The sequence below is a fragment of the Falco cherrug genome, chromosome 7, assembly GCF_023634085.1.
Source record: "Falco cherrug isolate bFalChe1 chromosome 7, bFalChe1.pri, whole genome shotgun sequence".
NCBI lineage: Eukaryota > Metazoa > Chordata > Aves > Falconiformes > Falconidae > Falco > Falco cherrug.
The window spans coordinates 59,600,996-59,614,924 of record NC_073703.1 but is presented as its reverse complement, the minus strand read 5'-3'; the positions used below and the strand labels follow the sequence as shown (position 1 = coordinate 59,614,924).

Sequence of the window (13,929 nt, the reverse complement as noted above, 5' to 3'; positions counted from 1 at the left end):
GCATACCAGACAAAAATGTGACCTCATTTAAAACAGAGTAGTTGAAATAATGGCATTCCTTTACAAAATATGATTTGATCGTTTGAAAGGCTACTGGCTAACCCAATAACGGGGTCATTCAAAGCATCAGGCCTTGAGATCAAGCAAAATTGGAGATACATGATAAAAAAATTATGCAGAAATAAAACCCCCAAGACTTAAACCAGAGGTCCTCAAACTGTTTAACCAGGGGGCCGGTGCGTGGATGCAGTGGCAGGCAGCCATCTGCGGCTGCTTGGTTTCCACCCCCAGCCCCCGGTGGGGGGGATGTGTGTGTCTGTAAATACCGGGGGCCGGATTGAGGACCCTGGGGGGCCGTTTCTAGCCCGCGGGCCGTAGTTTGAGGACCCCTGACTTAAACCAAACAAGTGTAAGTAATCTAAGACAGATAATTCACATGAAACCCTGCCACTTAAATTCACATGCATAGAATTTTAGCGAGAGGTTACCTAAACTACCCCCTCTGCAACTAATAATTTTAGGAAAGTGTACATGTACACTTTTTCATGTGACAAGATTTAACATACTAGTAATCCTAGTATTCATATTAGAATAACATGCAAAGATAATAAGCATTACTTAACACTAAAGCAGCTAGAAAGATACCCATAAATCTACTCCTAAATCTGTTATCTGCTCGATACAGTCCTTCAGTCACCAGCTTCTTCAGAGAAAAAAACATCAATGCAACACAAGGATGCATTTATTTAAGCACTGACAATAAATTCTTGATGGTTCAGCTTATGAAAAAAGCGATGCATTCTTTCCATTATTTTGCTAAACACCTAGATATGCCAGAAAACTGCCAGGACCACAAAGTATTTGATTAATTTCTGGTTTCCTGTTGCTGCGTCTTAGAAAATGATCCAAGTGAATGTGGAAAGCAGCTGTAAACTGAACACTAAAAGAAGACCACAAGAAAAATTATATTCTTAGTATATCTAAAGCAGGTCTTGTAGCATTCTTTGTGCTGATTCTCCTATATGTAGTGAAGAAAAATGCTCAAATACTTAATGTAGTAAAAACCCCATAATCGATAACGCAAACAGTCTTTTAAAATATGAATGTGCTTCCAGATTATTTTAAAAGTGAAAATATAGTAACCTGAAGAGGAGCATGGTGTCTCACTAGCTCATCATGACCTGAGCGCTTGCCAAAAAAATTCTCTTATCCTATTCTGCTTTAATTATTTAACTGTATACAAAACCTATTAACCACGGCCTCAAGGTGCCATGAGAATTTCTTTTAAAAGTACTGGCTGAGATACTGCCCTTTTTGAGAGTACTGGAGCGATCCACTGGGTAGTATGTCATCCTGCATGTTAAAATTCCACAGCTCAAGACAGAAAGATACTTCTTGTACCACTGGAGAGTGAAAAGAGGGGAGAATATGGACAGGACAAAGCAGTCAGAAGAAACTTAACATTCATCCAGTGAAAAGGCTGTAGAGTGGCTAAATTCCAACAGAAAAAACCCCATGTGCTTCTCCATTAGTTTGAGTTTAAGGTAGTTTCCCAGCTATCTGGAGATGAAGGAAGCGCTGCCTTCAAAACGAAGAGATGGTAGAGATGCACGTATCATCGACATATTGAAGAAACCATACGTCCACTTGTCTCACAGCCTTCTCTGACAGCTACACCGTAAGAAGGTAAGGAGCCGGAGCACTCCGCAATACCAGAATTAAGAACCATTCATGGAGAAACAAGATCCCCACATGGTGGGAACTCCCTTAATAGCAGGCTCCCTGTCGGGGGAGAGAGCCTAAGGGCTAGCAGAGTGCTACAGCTGGGGGACCCTAAGGGAATTCCTTCCACCTCCAGGTAACAGAAAAATGTGTCACTGTCACCCAGTGGACAATGACCAAGCATCTGACTCCTGTTCACGTCCAAAAGGACACTGGTGATCAAAACTGATGTTACTGCGATTCCAAATCTTCCTCTGAAACCTGACTTCTGTCCAACAATCAATACATAAAATACTACTGGTGTAGGCCTGCCATTACTTACCATCTCAGTACTTTTCTTAGAAAAGTGAATTTACAGACAAGGTATCAAACACAGTATCAACATTGTCAACTTCTATTTTTTTCCAACAGTATTAACATACTGCTTTTAAATTGCCAGGTATGAAAACTGGCGTGCCTAATACTGCAAAAGCACATAAATTAGCCTCTACAGTCATAAGCCAAACACAGAAACATGTTTACATTTCTTCCCCAATTTTATTAATATCTGAAATTAATATAATCATTAAAAATCAGAATTAATCCTTTGTCCATTTATAGTACTTAGTTTAAAAACATTCAGTAGCAGTAATAACTGAGGACAGATCTTAAGCACTTTACAAATGTTAAAGTTAGCTTCAAAACACTTCACCTTAAATAAGCTATAAATAGCACAGGGTAAAATTTCTAACTACTGATTTGCAGTGAGACTTGGTGATTGAATCACTTTCAAAAACAGAAGTTCAGTGTTTCTGAAAGCCTCATCTATAATTTCTGTTCTCATACTGTGAAAACAGATCCATCTTCCAAGTTATTCTAGTCGTAACCATGGTCTTTACTTGATACTGAAACCATCTGCAAGTTCTCTTGATACAAGAGCAGCAGACTTAAACAGAAAAGATGACAAACATCCTTCTGAAGTGCTTAAATGATGCACAAGACATCTAACACAGACCCTGCTGGAAAGACCAGTTTAGTAACTTGCATCATTATCGCCACACCTCTGGGTATTATTTTTATTGGTGAACAGTACACAGTACCCTTCTGATAAACACATACAGAACAGAAAATTTCTTAGACTTAAGTCATAACTTGCTATGACACATTTGTAAATGAAACACTTCAATCATAAACTTATTTTAGAAAGACTTCAACCCACAATAAAGGTTGTGGCCATCATTTTTTAAAAAAAAAAAAAAAAAAGAGGGTATACTATTAAATTCTGAGAAGAAAAAAACTGCTCTGTTTACTTCACTTTCCATGCAGAGGTATTCAAAATTCATTCCTTCCCACCCTAAGTAACGTTATATAGTGGTTTCTGTAAAAGGCAGCACAACTGAGAAGGCTCACTTTCTCATCTTACTTCACCTGCTCAAATGTATTTCTCCAAGTAAGGAGCACTCCTAACAGAAAATTGAAGCTGGAGAGCACTCATACCTTTATGTGCTCCAGAACGGCTGTTGCAACATTTGTATGAAGATCAATGAGCCTCTTCTTTTCCAGAAGTTCTGGAAGAGAGCTGAAGAGATTAAATACAAACTAACCTGCTGAGTTGCACTGTTAGTTGAATTCTGTATTGTGTACAGTCGGTACAAAAAAATGTATAGAATCATAGAACAGTTGGGGTTCGAAGGGACCTTTAAAGATTATTAAACTAAAAAAATTACAGAACACAGTAGGACTGGAACTAAAAATCATGAAGTATAGATGTAATGATTCTCAGAACAGAAGGACATTATCCACATGTAATAAAACCAGGTTTTTACCTTGCCTAGCAAAAGCCAGATAATGTGGGTAATTTAATATTCCTATTGAAACCTTATGATCAACAACAGGTATATGCCCTGCTTACCTGAACAAATAATCTACTAGAATTACGGCTTATATACTCAACATTTAGTTAATCTTTGATACATATAAAAGTGTCAATATCTGTCAAATACTAGTATCTGTCAAGCAATATCAATTAATTTCAAATAATTAAGAAATTATATTAAATAATAATAATATTTGTCAATTACACACAACTTCTGCACATGCTGGAATTTGTCACAGGCGCTTCTGCACAGAACATGGCTATGCAGGCTTCGTGACAAAAGAAATCTTTTGTTCAATGGCAAACTGAATGGTTAATTTTACTTTGTCGAAAAATTGTTACTTAAGGCGTTGTGATCTACTGATCAGCAGTGATTTTCACTCATCGCACCTGGGCATCACATGTATAAAAGACTGCTCAGGATCTATACACCTTCACATCCAAAAGCACCCAGACAGGCAAGTGTCTTAGTTTAATAATAAGCGGATGAGAAGGCACTTGATGACACTGACGGCATGTCCTGAAGAACCATCAAATTAAAGTAACCACACTTTCTTTCCTCCTTTAAGCAATTATAAAATCAATGTTACATACAGTGATTGGCCATTAATGACCTTACAGCTGCAAGGTGATTAGTTCTGCCTTTGTAAAGGGCTGCATTTAATAAAAAGAAGGAAAAAAAGACAGGATATCCCCTACATTCAAGTCTCTTTTTTAATTACTAATACATATTCCAAAGTTTTCTAGAAATTGTAAAGCCCAAGACCTAAGCTAGGCTTTGCTGTTTTGTTGTTTTATCATCTGCTAGCAGGAAGAAGATACCCTTCAGATGACGGACAACAAAACAGCAAAGCACACTTTAATTTTTCCAACAGAAACATGCCTGAATGGAGGTTCTCAATGGTATTTGGTCTTCTCGGCATAATCATAAGGATTAGAACTGAAACATGGCAATAGGAGTGTTTACCGTGTTACATTATTTTCTGAAGGGCAATAAAATTTTCCTTGATAATGCCAGATTACAGAAAACTTACATAGAGGTTAATGGAATAGTAAAACTTCAGAATCTTTACTTATATGATTTTTTTTTCTTGCTATCACTTTAAAGCTTTTGATCCTTTTCACTTCCATACCTTGCTGCCTTGACCTGAAAACCAGCATCCTGAGAAGTACAAAACTTTAAAACCTTATAAGATGGAGCTTGGAAACACCTGCTCACTTTTTTGAAATGGTCTGATCCATCCCAAATCCTTTGTAACTCCAATAAAATTCTAACCAGGGCATAGCATACAAAATGTTTGAAACTCACAAAGAGACAGCTAACTAATGCAGGCACATGCTGGATTTCACAGGACACTGCGCCTATCACCCCATTTATCCTCAGAATAATTTTTGTTCCTTCTTCCAACTGGGGTCTTAGCGAAAGGCAGCGAATTGAACATCTCCCTTCTCCAAGGCATCGGTGGAATGAAAAACAGATTTACAATGAGGAACAAGTCTAGATCTCAGACTTCCCGTGTCATCCGTGGCGGCTAAGTCTCCAAAAGCAGGAGAGTTCTTAATGACAATAATCTTGCCAACAGATGTTACAGTAAATATGTTAATCAAAATGTAATTAATTACACACTGTGCAAAGCAACAGGTCCTTCAAGAAGTGGATTTCACTAGCAATCTTTTTAACAAAGGAATGCAGAAGTAGGCAGTTGTTTTTTTCTGGTGAAAAAGCGTAAGCAAATCTATGATGCACTTATTCAGATTTGCTGAGAAAACACTCCAAAGCCATGTGTACAGGGCTCATACACATGCTGTGGAAGTCACATCTGTTAAGTATTTGTCTAGGACATTGCATTGCATTTTACCAGAATTATTTATAAAACATTTACACTCTATTATTGAACTAAGTAGCCTACTTTTAAAGTTATTTATTTCAAACAATATTAAAAGTGAAATGACAGAAAGAATTAGAAATGGTTCCCAGTTAAACAATAATGCATTATTGATTCCTTACCTGACAGCTGAAGTTAGCTTAGCTGTATTATCAGAAAGCATACTTATTGCTCCTTCATCCTCCCCTTCTATACCCTGGGTTTTGAGGAAGGGTTTGGAAAGAGGAATAACAATAGTCATAATAAATATGAAGATCTCACATGCAAATACAGTCAGCACATTTAGGACCTATTTTCTCAGAACGGTATTAATGTCTGGATTGTGTTTTACAGTTAAGATGGGAGTTATATAAATGTAACACCAATAAATGCAAGAAATTGAACCTTCTCATGAAATATGGTACTTCTAGTTCTACTTTTAAGATTGTACTATGCCTAAAATACAGCATGAGCTGATAATTTTTTTTTTCTGGAGGGGTGACAGAGTGGGCTGAGCATCTCCACAAGTCCTATTACACTTTACATAAAGCAGATACAGGTGATAAAACTTACCATGATACTTTTAAGTCTTTTGACTTCATCTTCTTGGGCTCTGTAGGATTCCAGTTCTTGCTGAACAGACTCAGCCACCTCTGGAAAAGGACTAATGCAATACTCCGCATTAGGCTCAGTTAAATCAACAAACTGAAACACTAGAACCAGACAGGCTGCATGATCAAGATGATCATGAAAACGTTTTCAGAAATATCAATACACAAATCATGCAGCAGTATCAAATCAGTGAAAATAATGACATCTTGCTATAGGTTTACTTGAACTTTCTAAGACAGATTCACTGCTTTCAATATTTGTATATAATTTTGATAAGAACAGTTTTGTGCTCTTGTAACAAAAAGCTAACACACAATTAATAAGGACACCGAATACTGACAATGATCATTCCTTATGTGGTGGGTAGACTCTGGCTGGACAGCAGGTGTCCACCAAAGCTGCTCGATCACTCCCCTCCTCAGCAGGACAGGGGGTGGAGAAAATAAGATGGAGAAAAAAAAACCCAAACCTAAACTCATGGGTCAAAATAAAGGCAATTTAATAAAGCAAAAAGCAAAGGTTGCACATGAAAGCAAAGCAAAGCAAAAGATTTTATTCTCTACTTCCCATTAGCAAGCAATATCCAGCCACTTCCTGGGAAGCAGGGTGTCAGTATGCATAGCACTTGCTCCAGAAAACGAACGTTGTGAAAAAAACCCAAATGCCCCTCCCGCCTCCTCCCTTCTCTTAGCTTTTATTGCTGAGCAGGCATCATATGGTATGGAATATCCCCTTGGTCAGGTTGGGTCAGCTGTCCTGGCTATGTCCCCTCCCAAGATCTTGCCCACCCCCAGCCTACTGGTGATGGAGGTGGCGGGGGGGATGTTGGAGAGCCAGCCTGGATGCTGTGCGAGCGCTGCCCAGCAGCGGCCAAAGCACTGGTGTGTTATCACTAGCCTTCTAGCTGCCAATACAAGCACAGCGTTATGAGGGCTGCTGTGGGGAAAATTAACTCCACCTCAGCTAGACCCAATATACCTTAAAAAAACCAAACAAACTTCAAAAATATTTTCAAAGAATCTTAAAAATAGAACTACCACAATATGAAGAATACTTAGAATTTATATTGACTAAATTCATGTAAACTCTGTACCTACACAGCTTACCTGCCCTTATGCTTTTGCCAGAATTTATCAGATGTAGTTAAATCATAGGATTTCTTATTTTTTTTCTTAGGTCTAGCACCTGCTGGAGAACTTTCCGTTCCTGTTGATTCTTCCAAGTTAACTCTATTCAAATGGAAATCCTGCAAGAAGAGAAATCTTAAGTAAATATTTGACAGTTTTTCCTTATTTAATCATCTTTTATACTTAGCCAATTATCTTCTAGAATCATTTTCTAAAAAATATTATCATAGCTATTTATTAGAATTTCATAAGAGGGCAGGAATCAGTTTACTAACTAGGTAATAACAGCAACAATGTAACAACTCCAAAATCACTCACACTTACTGAAAAAGCATCAAACAAAGCAATAAAGGTCAAGCAAAGACATCTGGTCACCTCACATGCAAGCTATCTTCTGACACTGAACTCTGAACACTTTTTTTTGTACAGAAAATAAATTATTTAGCAATAACTGAGCTCTAACAACTGGCCAAAACTAAAAAGTATAAATGTTGCAGACAAAAACGGTCTCCAAGGCTGAATTTCACTTACAGAACTACAGCAAACGTGTCAAAGCCACAAAGAAGCTCATGGCATCAGCAACCGGAATATCCACTGTGAGGACTATTTAGCTACACCTTCACAGCTCCTTCTGTATTTTTTAAAACACTAGTAAAATAGTGAGTGCATGATAAAGCAACAGTTTGCAACAAAGCTGCTATTTCTCCATATAGCTTTTCTTCTTCCACAGATGCACGAACATAGACACTACATCTTTTTGCTAGATGACACAATATATCACCCACACTGCTCCCTGTATGTCTTCTGGTTCTTTCCCTCATTCTCTTTGCCAAGGACAGCTCTGTATTTCCTGCAGCATATATATGCCCTCTGGTTTGCCACAAAGATTAGTAAGTACTCCACTTGCTGACTTTATTCCAACCCTTTTCAAGAACATTTAAAATTTCAAATGTGCTCTTTACTTGGCAAAAAATGACAAAGAGTAAAATCTTCAACAGAATTTGTCACAAATCTTCTAGAACAGATATTTTTTTCCAGAAATAAAACTCCACTGTATTATGTTAATTTATTATGTTAATTACAGTGCACAGAACTAGATCATTGTAAGTGAAATTGTGAAATAAATTTTTAAATGTTTCTAGTTATCCCTTGGCAGAGTTCACACTTAAAAAAAATACTATAAACGATCCATGCCAGAATAGAAACAAAATCAAGTAGCTACTCAAAGAAAGCACATGCAGTCAACGAGCACAAACCTCATCTTACAAGATGTGTTTAACATTTCCGTGAAAAGAGTATTTTTTAAGTACATATGTTCAATAAAAACTTAAAGAAAAAAAATAATTTGACTGTGAATTCAGCTGCAATTTTTAATGGAGATCTATGATTTGGCTCAACTTAACTCACCAGTGACCTGAGTTTCCAAGTTAGTTTTGGCATTTACAAGGAATTTTACCAAAATGATTCTTTGAATGATTAGTGTTCCTCTTTTCACCTCCCCATTTTGTCTTTATAAGGCTTTATATCCATGCTTCCCATTTTTCTGTGTCCACTCCTGAAAGGATTTTTATTCAGAAATGGGAATCTCTTCATACAAGCCTGTTTATGTGTAGAAACACCACAATTATAATCTAAATGGATGCAGCACACAACTCTGTGGTTGAGTTAACATTTAGCTCAATCCCCCACAGAATTCCTGAACTATTGTAATAGAGAGCTTAAATGAGAAAAAAATTATTTCAAAGTACAGTTTACATAATTGTCACCTCGGTAACACTTGCACAGTTACAATTTATGGCCTTTCAAAAGGCTACTGTGGTTATTTCATGAAATACTATGCTCAGTACATGAAGAACCTGGCACGCTTGCCTTTAGGGTGAATAACTTTACTGGTTTTGAAATTAAACTTTTGCCCTTGACGTGGAATCACAGGCCACTTGGTTACAATTTCACTAGACAAATTCATAATCCTATCACCTCAGTCAAAAACTAGGTGCAACATGCACCATTTAACAAGTTATTCCAGAGAAACTAGAGAAGTCTGACACAGTCCAGATAAATGTCCCACGATCCTCAAAGCATTCTTCTAGTGTTATTCTAATCCCCCTCCATGTTTGTTGCACTAGTCCTCAGCTTCCACTACCTTTTTGACCTGTGCATCTCGATGCACCGAAGCACCACCCCAAGACATGCCTGAAGCCACCCGACACTACCTTCTCTACCTGGTACCTGAGCAGGAGGCAACTACGTAGAGCTTTGCGTGGATTTACTATCTAGTAAGCAGACATTTGCCGATTAAATGGCTGGTAGCTAACAAACCCAAAATAAGTGTAGACCTTGTGCAAAAGCATTTTACACCTGTAAAAACTCTAATTCGGGTTTTCATCCCCTACTCTTTCACTGATTTTTCAAAAGAAACCTGTAGCAATTCAGTACTTATATTTGCAAGTCTCTAGCCAGTTCAAGAGCTACTGGAGAAAACAGTGCAAACTGTGTTTTTTTCATATATACCTTTCCTAAAAGAATCAAGCCAAAAATTGTTTATTTGCAAAAAGCACCCTTAAGTTTAAGAAAAATGGATGAATTACATAAAGCAGAATTTAAAAGTGTCCTAAAACATCCCATTAATGTTAAAATACTTTCATGATAGCAATGCAAGTTTCTGACAACACTGTATGTATGACTATACAGTTCACAACCAGCTTTGTATAGAAACACATAGATGCATGTGCGTATTTTACATATTCCTCTAACAGTCTCCATAATAAAATCAAATTATTTTTCAAAGCTAGATATTGAAAGGATTTGCATGACTAACTCTACAGTATAAAAAAGCCTCCAGATAGTAATTCTTCTTACTTATATTATCTTTTATTATTTACTCTGTAACTATATAGGAAACACATACATCTTCGGTAAATAGCATTTGTTTTCATTCAAGTACATTTCTACTACTGGTTTTATAAAATGAACTTGAGGAACTTGTTTAAGGCTATCCGAATTTCCCCAAAATTATTAAATCTATTGTAGAGTCCTCACAGCAGTCATATACTAGTTGGTATCTCTGTATTGAACACCTACACCACCTTGTGGAGAAAACCAGAAACTTATTTTCAGAAATTCAAACATAATAAAATCGGTTTAAAAACTCATTAAAAGCATTTATTTGCCAAAACTGAATTGTGCTTAATGGAGTTTAGCATTTACACAACATAAAAGATTCATGAACTACTGAAGAAAAAGCTGGGATTGCTGAATTACCAATCGTTTGATAATACGAAGATTTCAACTTTTTAATTATTCAAAAGTTATTGCTAAATAAACCTTCTTGAGAAAATCTTCCAAATTGCATTTTGTTAAACAACTTCCAAATAAAACAGACTAAACAGATTTTGGATTAAGAGAGAATCTGGTATTAAGTGTAATAACAAAGTGAGTGAAAAAATAATTTTGGTAACAAAATCTGATTTATTCTTACCAGAACATCATGCACTAAAGCTTGGTATGTCCAAGTATGATGTAGAGGAGTTGCTAAATCTATGTTTCTGTCAACAAGGACTAACAGGGGCCTTTGGAAGCTGAAAAGATGACACTGTATTAGTATTTCTTTAAACATGTTTAAAACACCCCAGTAACATCCTGAGTGGTATCAGCCAGCTTCTACATCATATTTCAAGTTAAAAGCCAAACTGCCTACTGCAGAGTTCCTCCAGCCTCCCCCAAAGCATCTGGGGCTGATCACTGCCAGAAATTCCATGAACCACTGTCCTACCCATGATAAAAAGATTATTTTATTTTGTACTAAGTGAAATTACCAATTAATAAATATTAAGATGAAGTCAAAACACTAAACAGTAACCAGCCTTTTAGGTATTAACTAGTATATCTTTGTTTGGATACACATTTGAGTTCCAAACAACTGTTTGAGTGGTTAATGTTCGACCTTAATCCCCAGTACAAACCTCAAATATAAGATCTCTCTTCCAAGGGTTTTTAATTTAATTTTCCTCTTTGTTAGTATATACAAGTCCATAAAGAAAAAATTATCATCTTCTGAGATGCACTGTGGTAATTCCATCAATACACAATTTTGTGGGAAAAGAATGCAGAGATGCCTAAATGTTTTGGGTTACGGCTACATGAAACGTTTATAGTGAAGACAGAAAGGCTGTGAATTGACAGAACAGTATTGCAACCATTTCCCTTAAGTACACTAACCTATGGTAAATGTGATGGCTAAATTACAGTTTACTTGAACAAAATAAAAGCACGTTAATTCCACGCTCTGAATTTCCTTGCAGTAACTATCTTCACGTAGATATATAATCTCAAGAGCCTTAGTCACGAGTCTGAAAACCAAACTAAACATCCGAAGCCATTTAACTGGTTAAAAGTTCCCATATTTCCCATTCCTTGTATTTTGATTTTCTGAAGGTAATGATGCTATACTCATCATTTCTCATCTCAGGAAAACAAGCCACCCCTCTGAATGAAAAAAGACAGCGGTTACAATTCAGTTCCCCTGAAAACCAAGGAACTGTATTTCACAGCTATTTCTCTCCTAATACCTTTCAATCTCATTCCATTTTGCCACTCTTGATTTTTTTTGTGTCTTTTATCCAGGTTCCGCTCTCAATTTGAGATAAAAATATGATGACTTTTATATCCAGTTAGGAGATCCTAACTGCCTCCTTCAGCTACAGTACTCCCAATACATCTCCTATTTTCTCATACAGTGTAAACTGTAATACACTTTCCCAAGGCAGCTTGTGGAGTATTCAACTATCTGGGGGCAAGGCTACCCAGGGGAGGCTATCGAGAACACATTATCAGAAGCATACAAGCATCACAATGTCTTTTCTCACCACTCTTTCCCCTCAAAGGATTCAAATCGTCATGACTTAACAGTCCTTAATTATCTAATTATCCAGGTGGTGGTCCTTAAGCAGTCCTTCTCTGATAGATACAGGGATCAGCTGAGAAACACTTGCTCTTGATGTAACTACAACTGGTAACAGTGTTCACAAGTGAGAAAACTGGCATTTCCTTCTTTTTAATAGGCTCAAGGTTGCCAACAGCCACATTCAGACATCCAACTGCGTATCACGGTCCTGTAAACTGAGTGTATTTGCAGGAGTTTGGTTCTTGCTGGGTTTAGAGGGTGAACAAAATTACCTGGTTCACTAAATAATCTTTGTCTCACTGCCCTAGGACTGCACATTTACTAGCTATAAAAGTTCTCAAACAGGTTAAGCTAAAAGATTGGAAAACTACCTTAGAAGTATGCACATTCTTTTAATATAGAATTTGAACAAACTCTTGTAAATATAGTTTTCATTATAGTGGTGACATCCCAATGAGATGTTTCAGACAACTAAAATACAAATAACAAAAATACACAGCTATTATAACACCATACCTGAACTGGCCAGCTCCAAGTGTGTCACCTGTAAAAAGACTGTTTCTGGCATCTCTTAGGTTCTCTCTGAGCTTCTTATCTAATTTCTGAAGGGGGAAAAAACAAAACAGCTTTTAAGAAACCAATCGTTTCCTAATCTCTTTATTTAAAGATTTATTGTGCTGGTTCTGTAGTTTATAAATGTCTTAGCTGCAGGAAGTCTAGGTCACGGGAAAGAAAGAAATCTCTTCCTTCTATTTTCTCCCTCCAGCATTTATATTTGTATCTAGGACCACAAAGAAGATGCTTCCTTTACATCCACTAATGTCCTCCCAGGCAATGAGAACCCTCTTCCTAAACATGCAGATAGAAAACACCTGCAGGAGGCACCAAGAGGGAACCACAGCAGCAGCAGCAAATTGGGGCTGTCAGACACTGCCACACTAAGCCTTCCATAAAAATGAGATTACCCTTAATAGGAATGCATGCGCACTGAATGCTTAAGTTTAACCAATATTAAGGCTTCACTGTCCAAGAAAGATGTGAGGAAGATGGAAGATACTAAGCACAGTGACTCCTAATGAAGACAGCTGTAGAGATTTTTAATTGTGATCTAGTTTGGTAATTTCATCCCTGCTTGATGATAAAGTTCAGTGTCAGTTTAATTTGATATAATAAAAATGCCTGTACTTATGGGGTTTCCCAGTAAGATAGATAAAAATTTCTAAGTGAGGCACACAGGAAAACCCAGGCCAGACAGCAGCTTTTTAAACTGTGTAGACACAGCTTAATGGTTGTAACTATAATGCCCATCAGAAAATCTTGATAAACTCTAGATTAAGAATGATCATTCACATCATCGTGATTCCATAATATTAAAATTTCTACAGGTAAGTTCCATGGAATTGAAACCAGAAAGGAAAACTGGTGTATCTCCCTTCCAGTTTTATTTCCTTCATAAGGAAAAGGATACAGTAACATTTGATCTTTGCCTAGTATTGAGAAAATAAACAAGGTGTTAGGAAAGTTTTAAAACAATAATACTTGTTTAGAAAATAGTTTCTTACCACTGCCACCATTTCAGCTGCAGTTCCTCTTGAGCATCTGATTATAGGAATAGCTCCTAATAAAAGATATATTGACTCCTACTTGCATTACAATTTTTAAATTACAACTTAGTGTACTTTTCATAAAACAAATTTTAGTAACATTCTGGAGATGAAATTTTTCAAGTGCAAAATACAAATGTGTATTAATCTCTTTCAGTCTTTATCTATGAAACAAAAAGTACTATATAGAAATGTTAAATAAAAGTGAGTACCTCATACAGGAATTTACAAGAAGTATAGT

At 36.7% G+C, this 13,929-nt stretch overlaps 1 protein-coding gene across 2 annotated transcripts in view; it reads right to left on the bottom strand.

Moving 5' to 3' along the window:
* The window catches only part of SCFD1 (sec1 family domain containing 1), a 54,929-nt gene that overhangs the window by 27,001 nt on the left and 13,999 nt on the right, over positions 1–13,929 (bottom strand). For both annotated transcript variants that reach the window (XM_055717356.1, XM_055717355.1), the window contains exons 8-14: positions 13,647–13,702; positions 12,601–12,686; positions 10,660–10,759; positions 7,161–7,300; positions 6,016–6,106; positions 5,586–5,659; positions 3,199–3,280 (exon numbers count right to left, since the gene is read on the bottom strand). In XM_055717356.1, the coding sequence (XP_055573331.1) occupies positions 3,199–3,280; positions 5,586–5,659; positions 6,016–6,106; positions 7,161–7,300; positions 10,660–10,759; positions 12,601–12,686; positions 13,647–13,702 (629 nt within the window). The remainder of the gene's footprint in view (positions 1–3,198; positions 3,281–5,585; positions 5,660–6,015; positions 6,107–7,160; positions 7,301–10,659; positions 10,760–12,600; positions 12,687–13,646; positions 13,703–13,929) is intronic.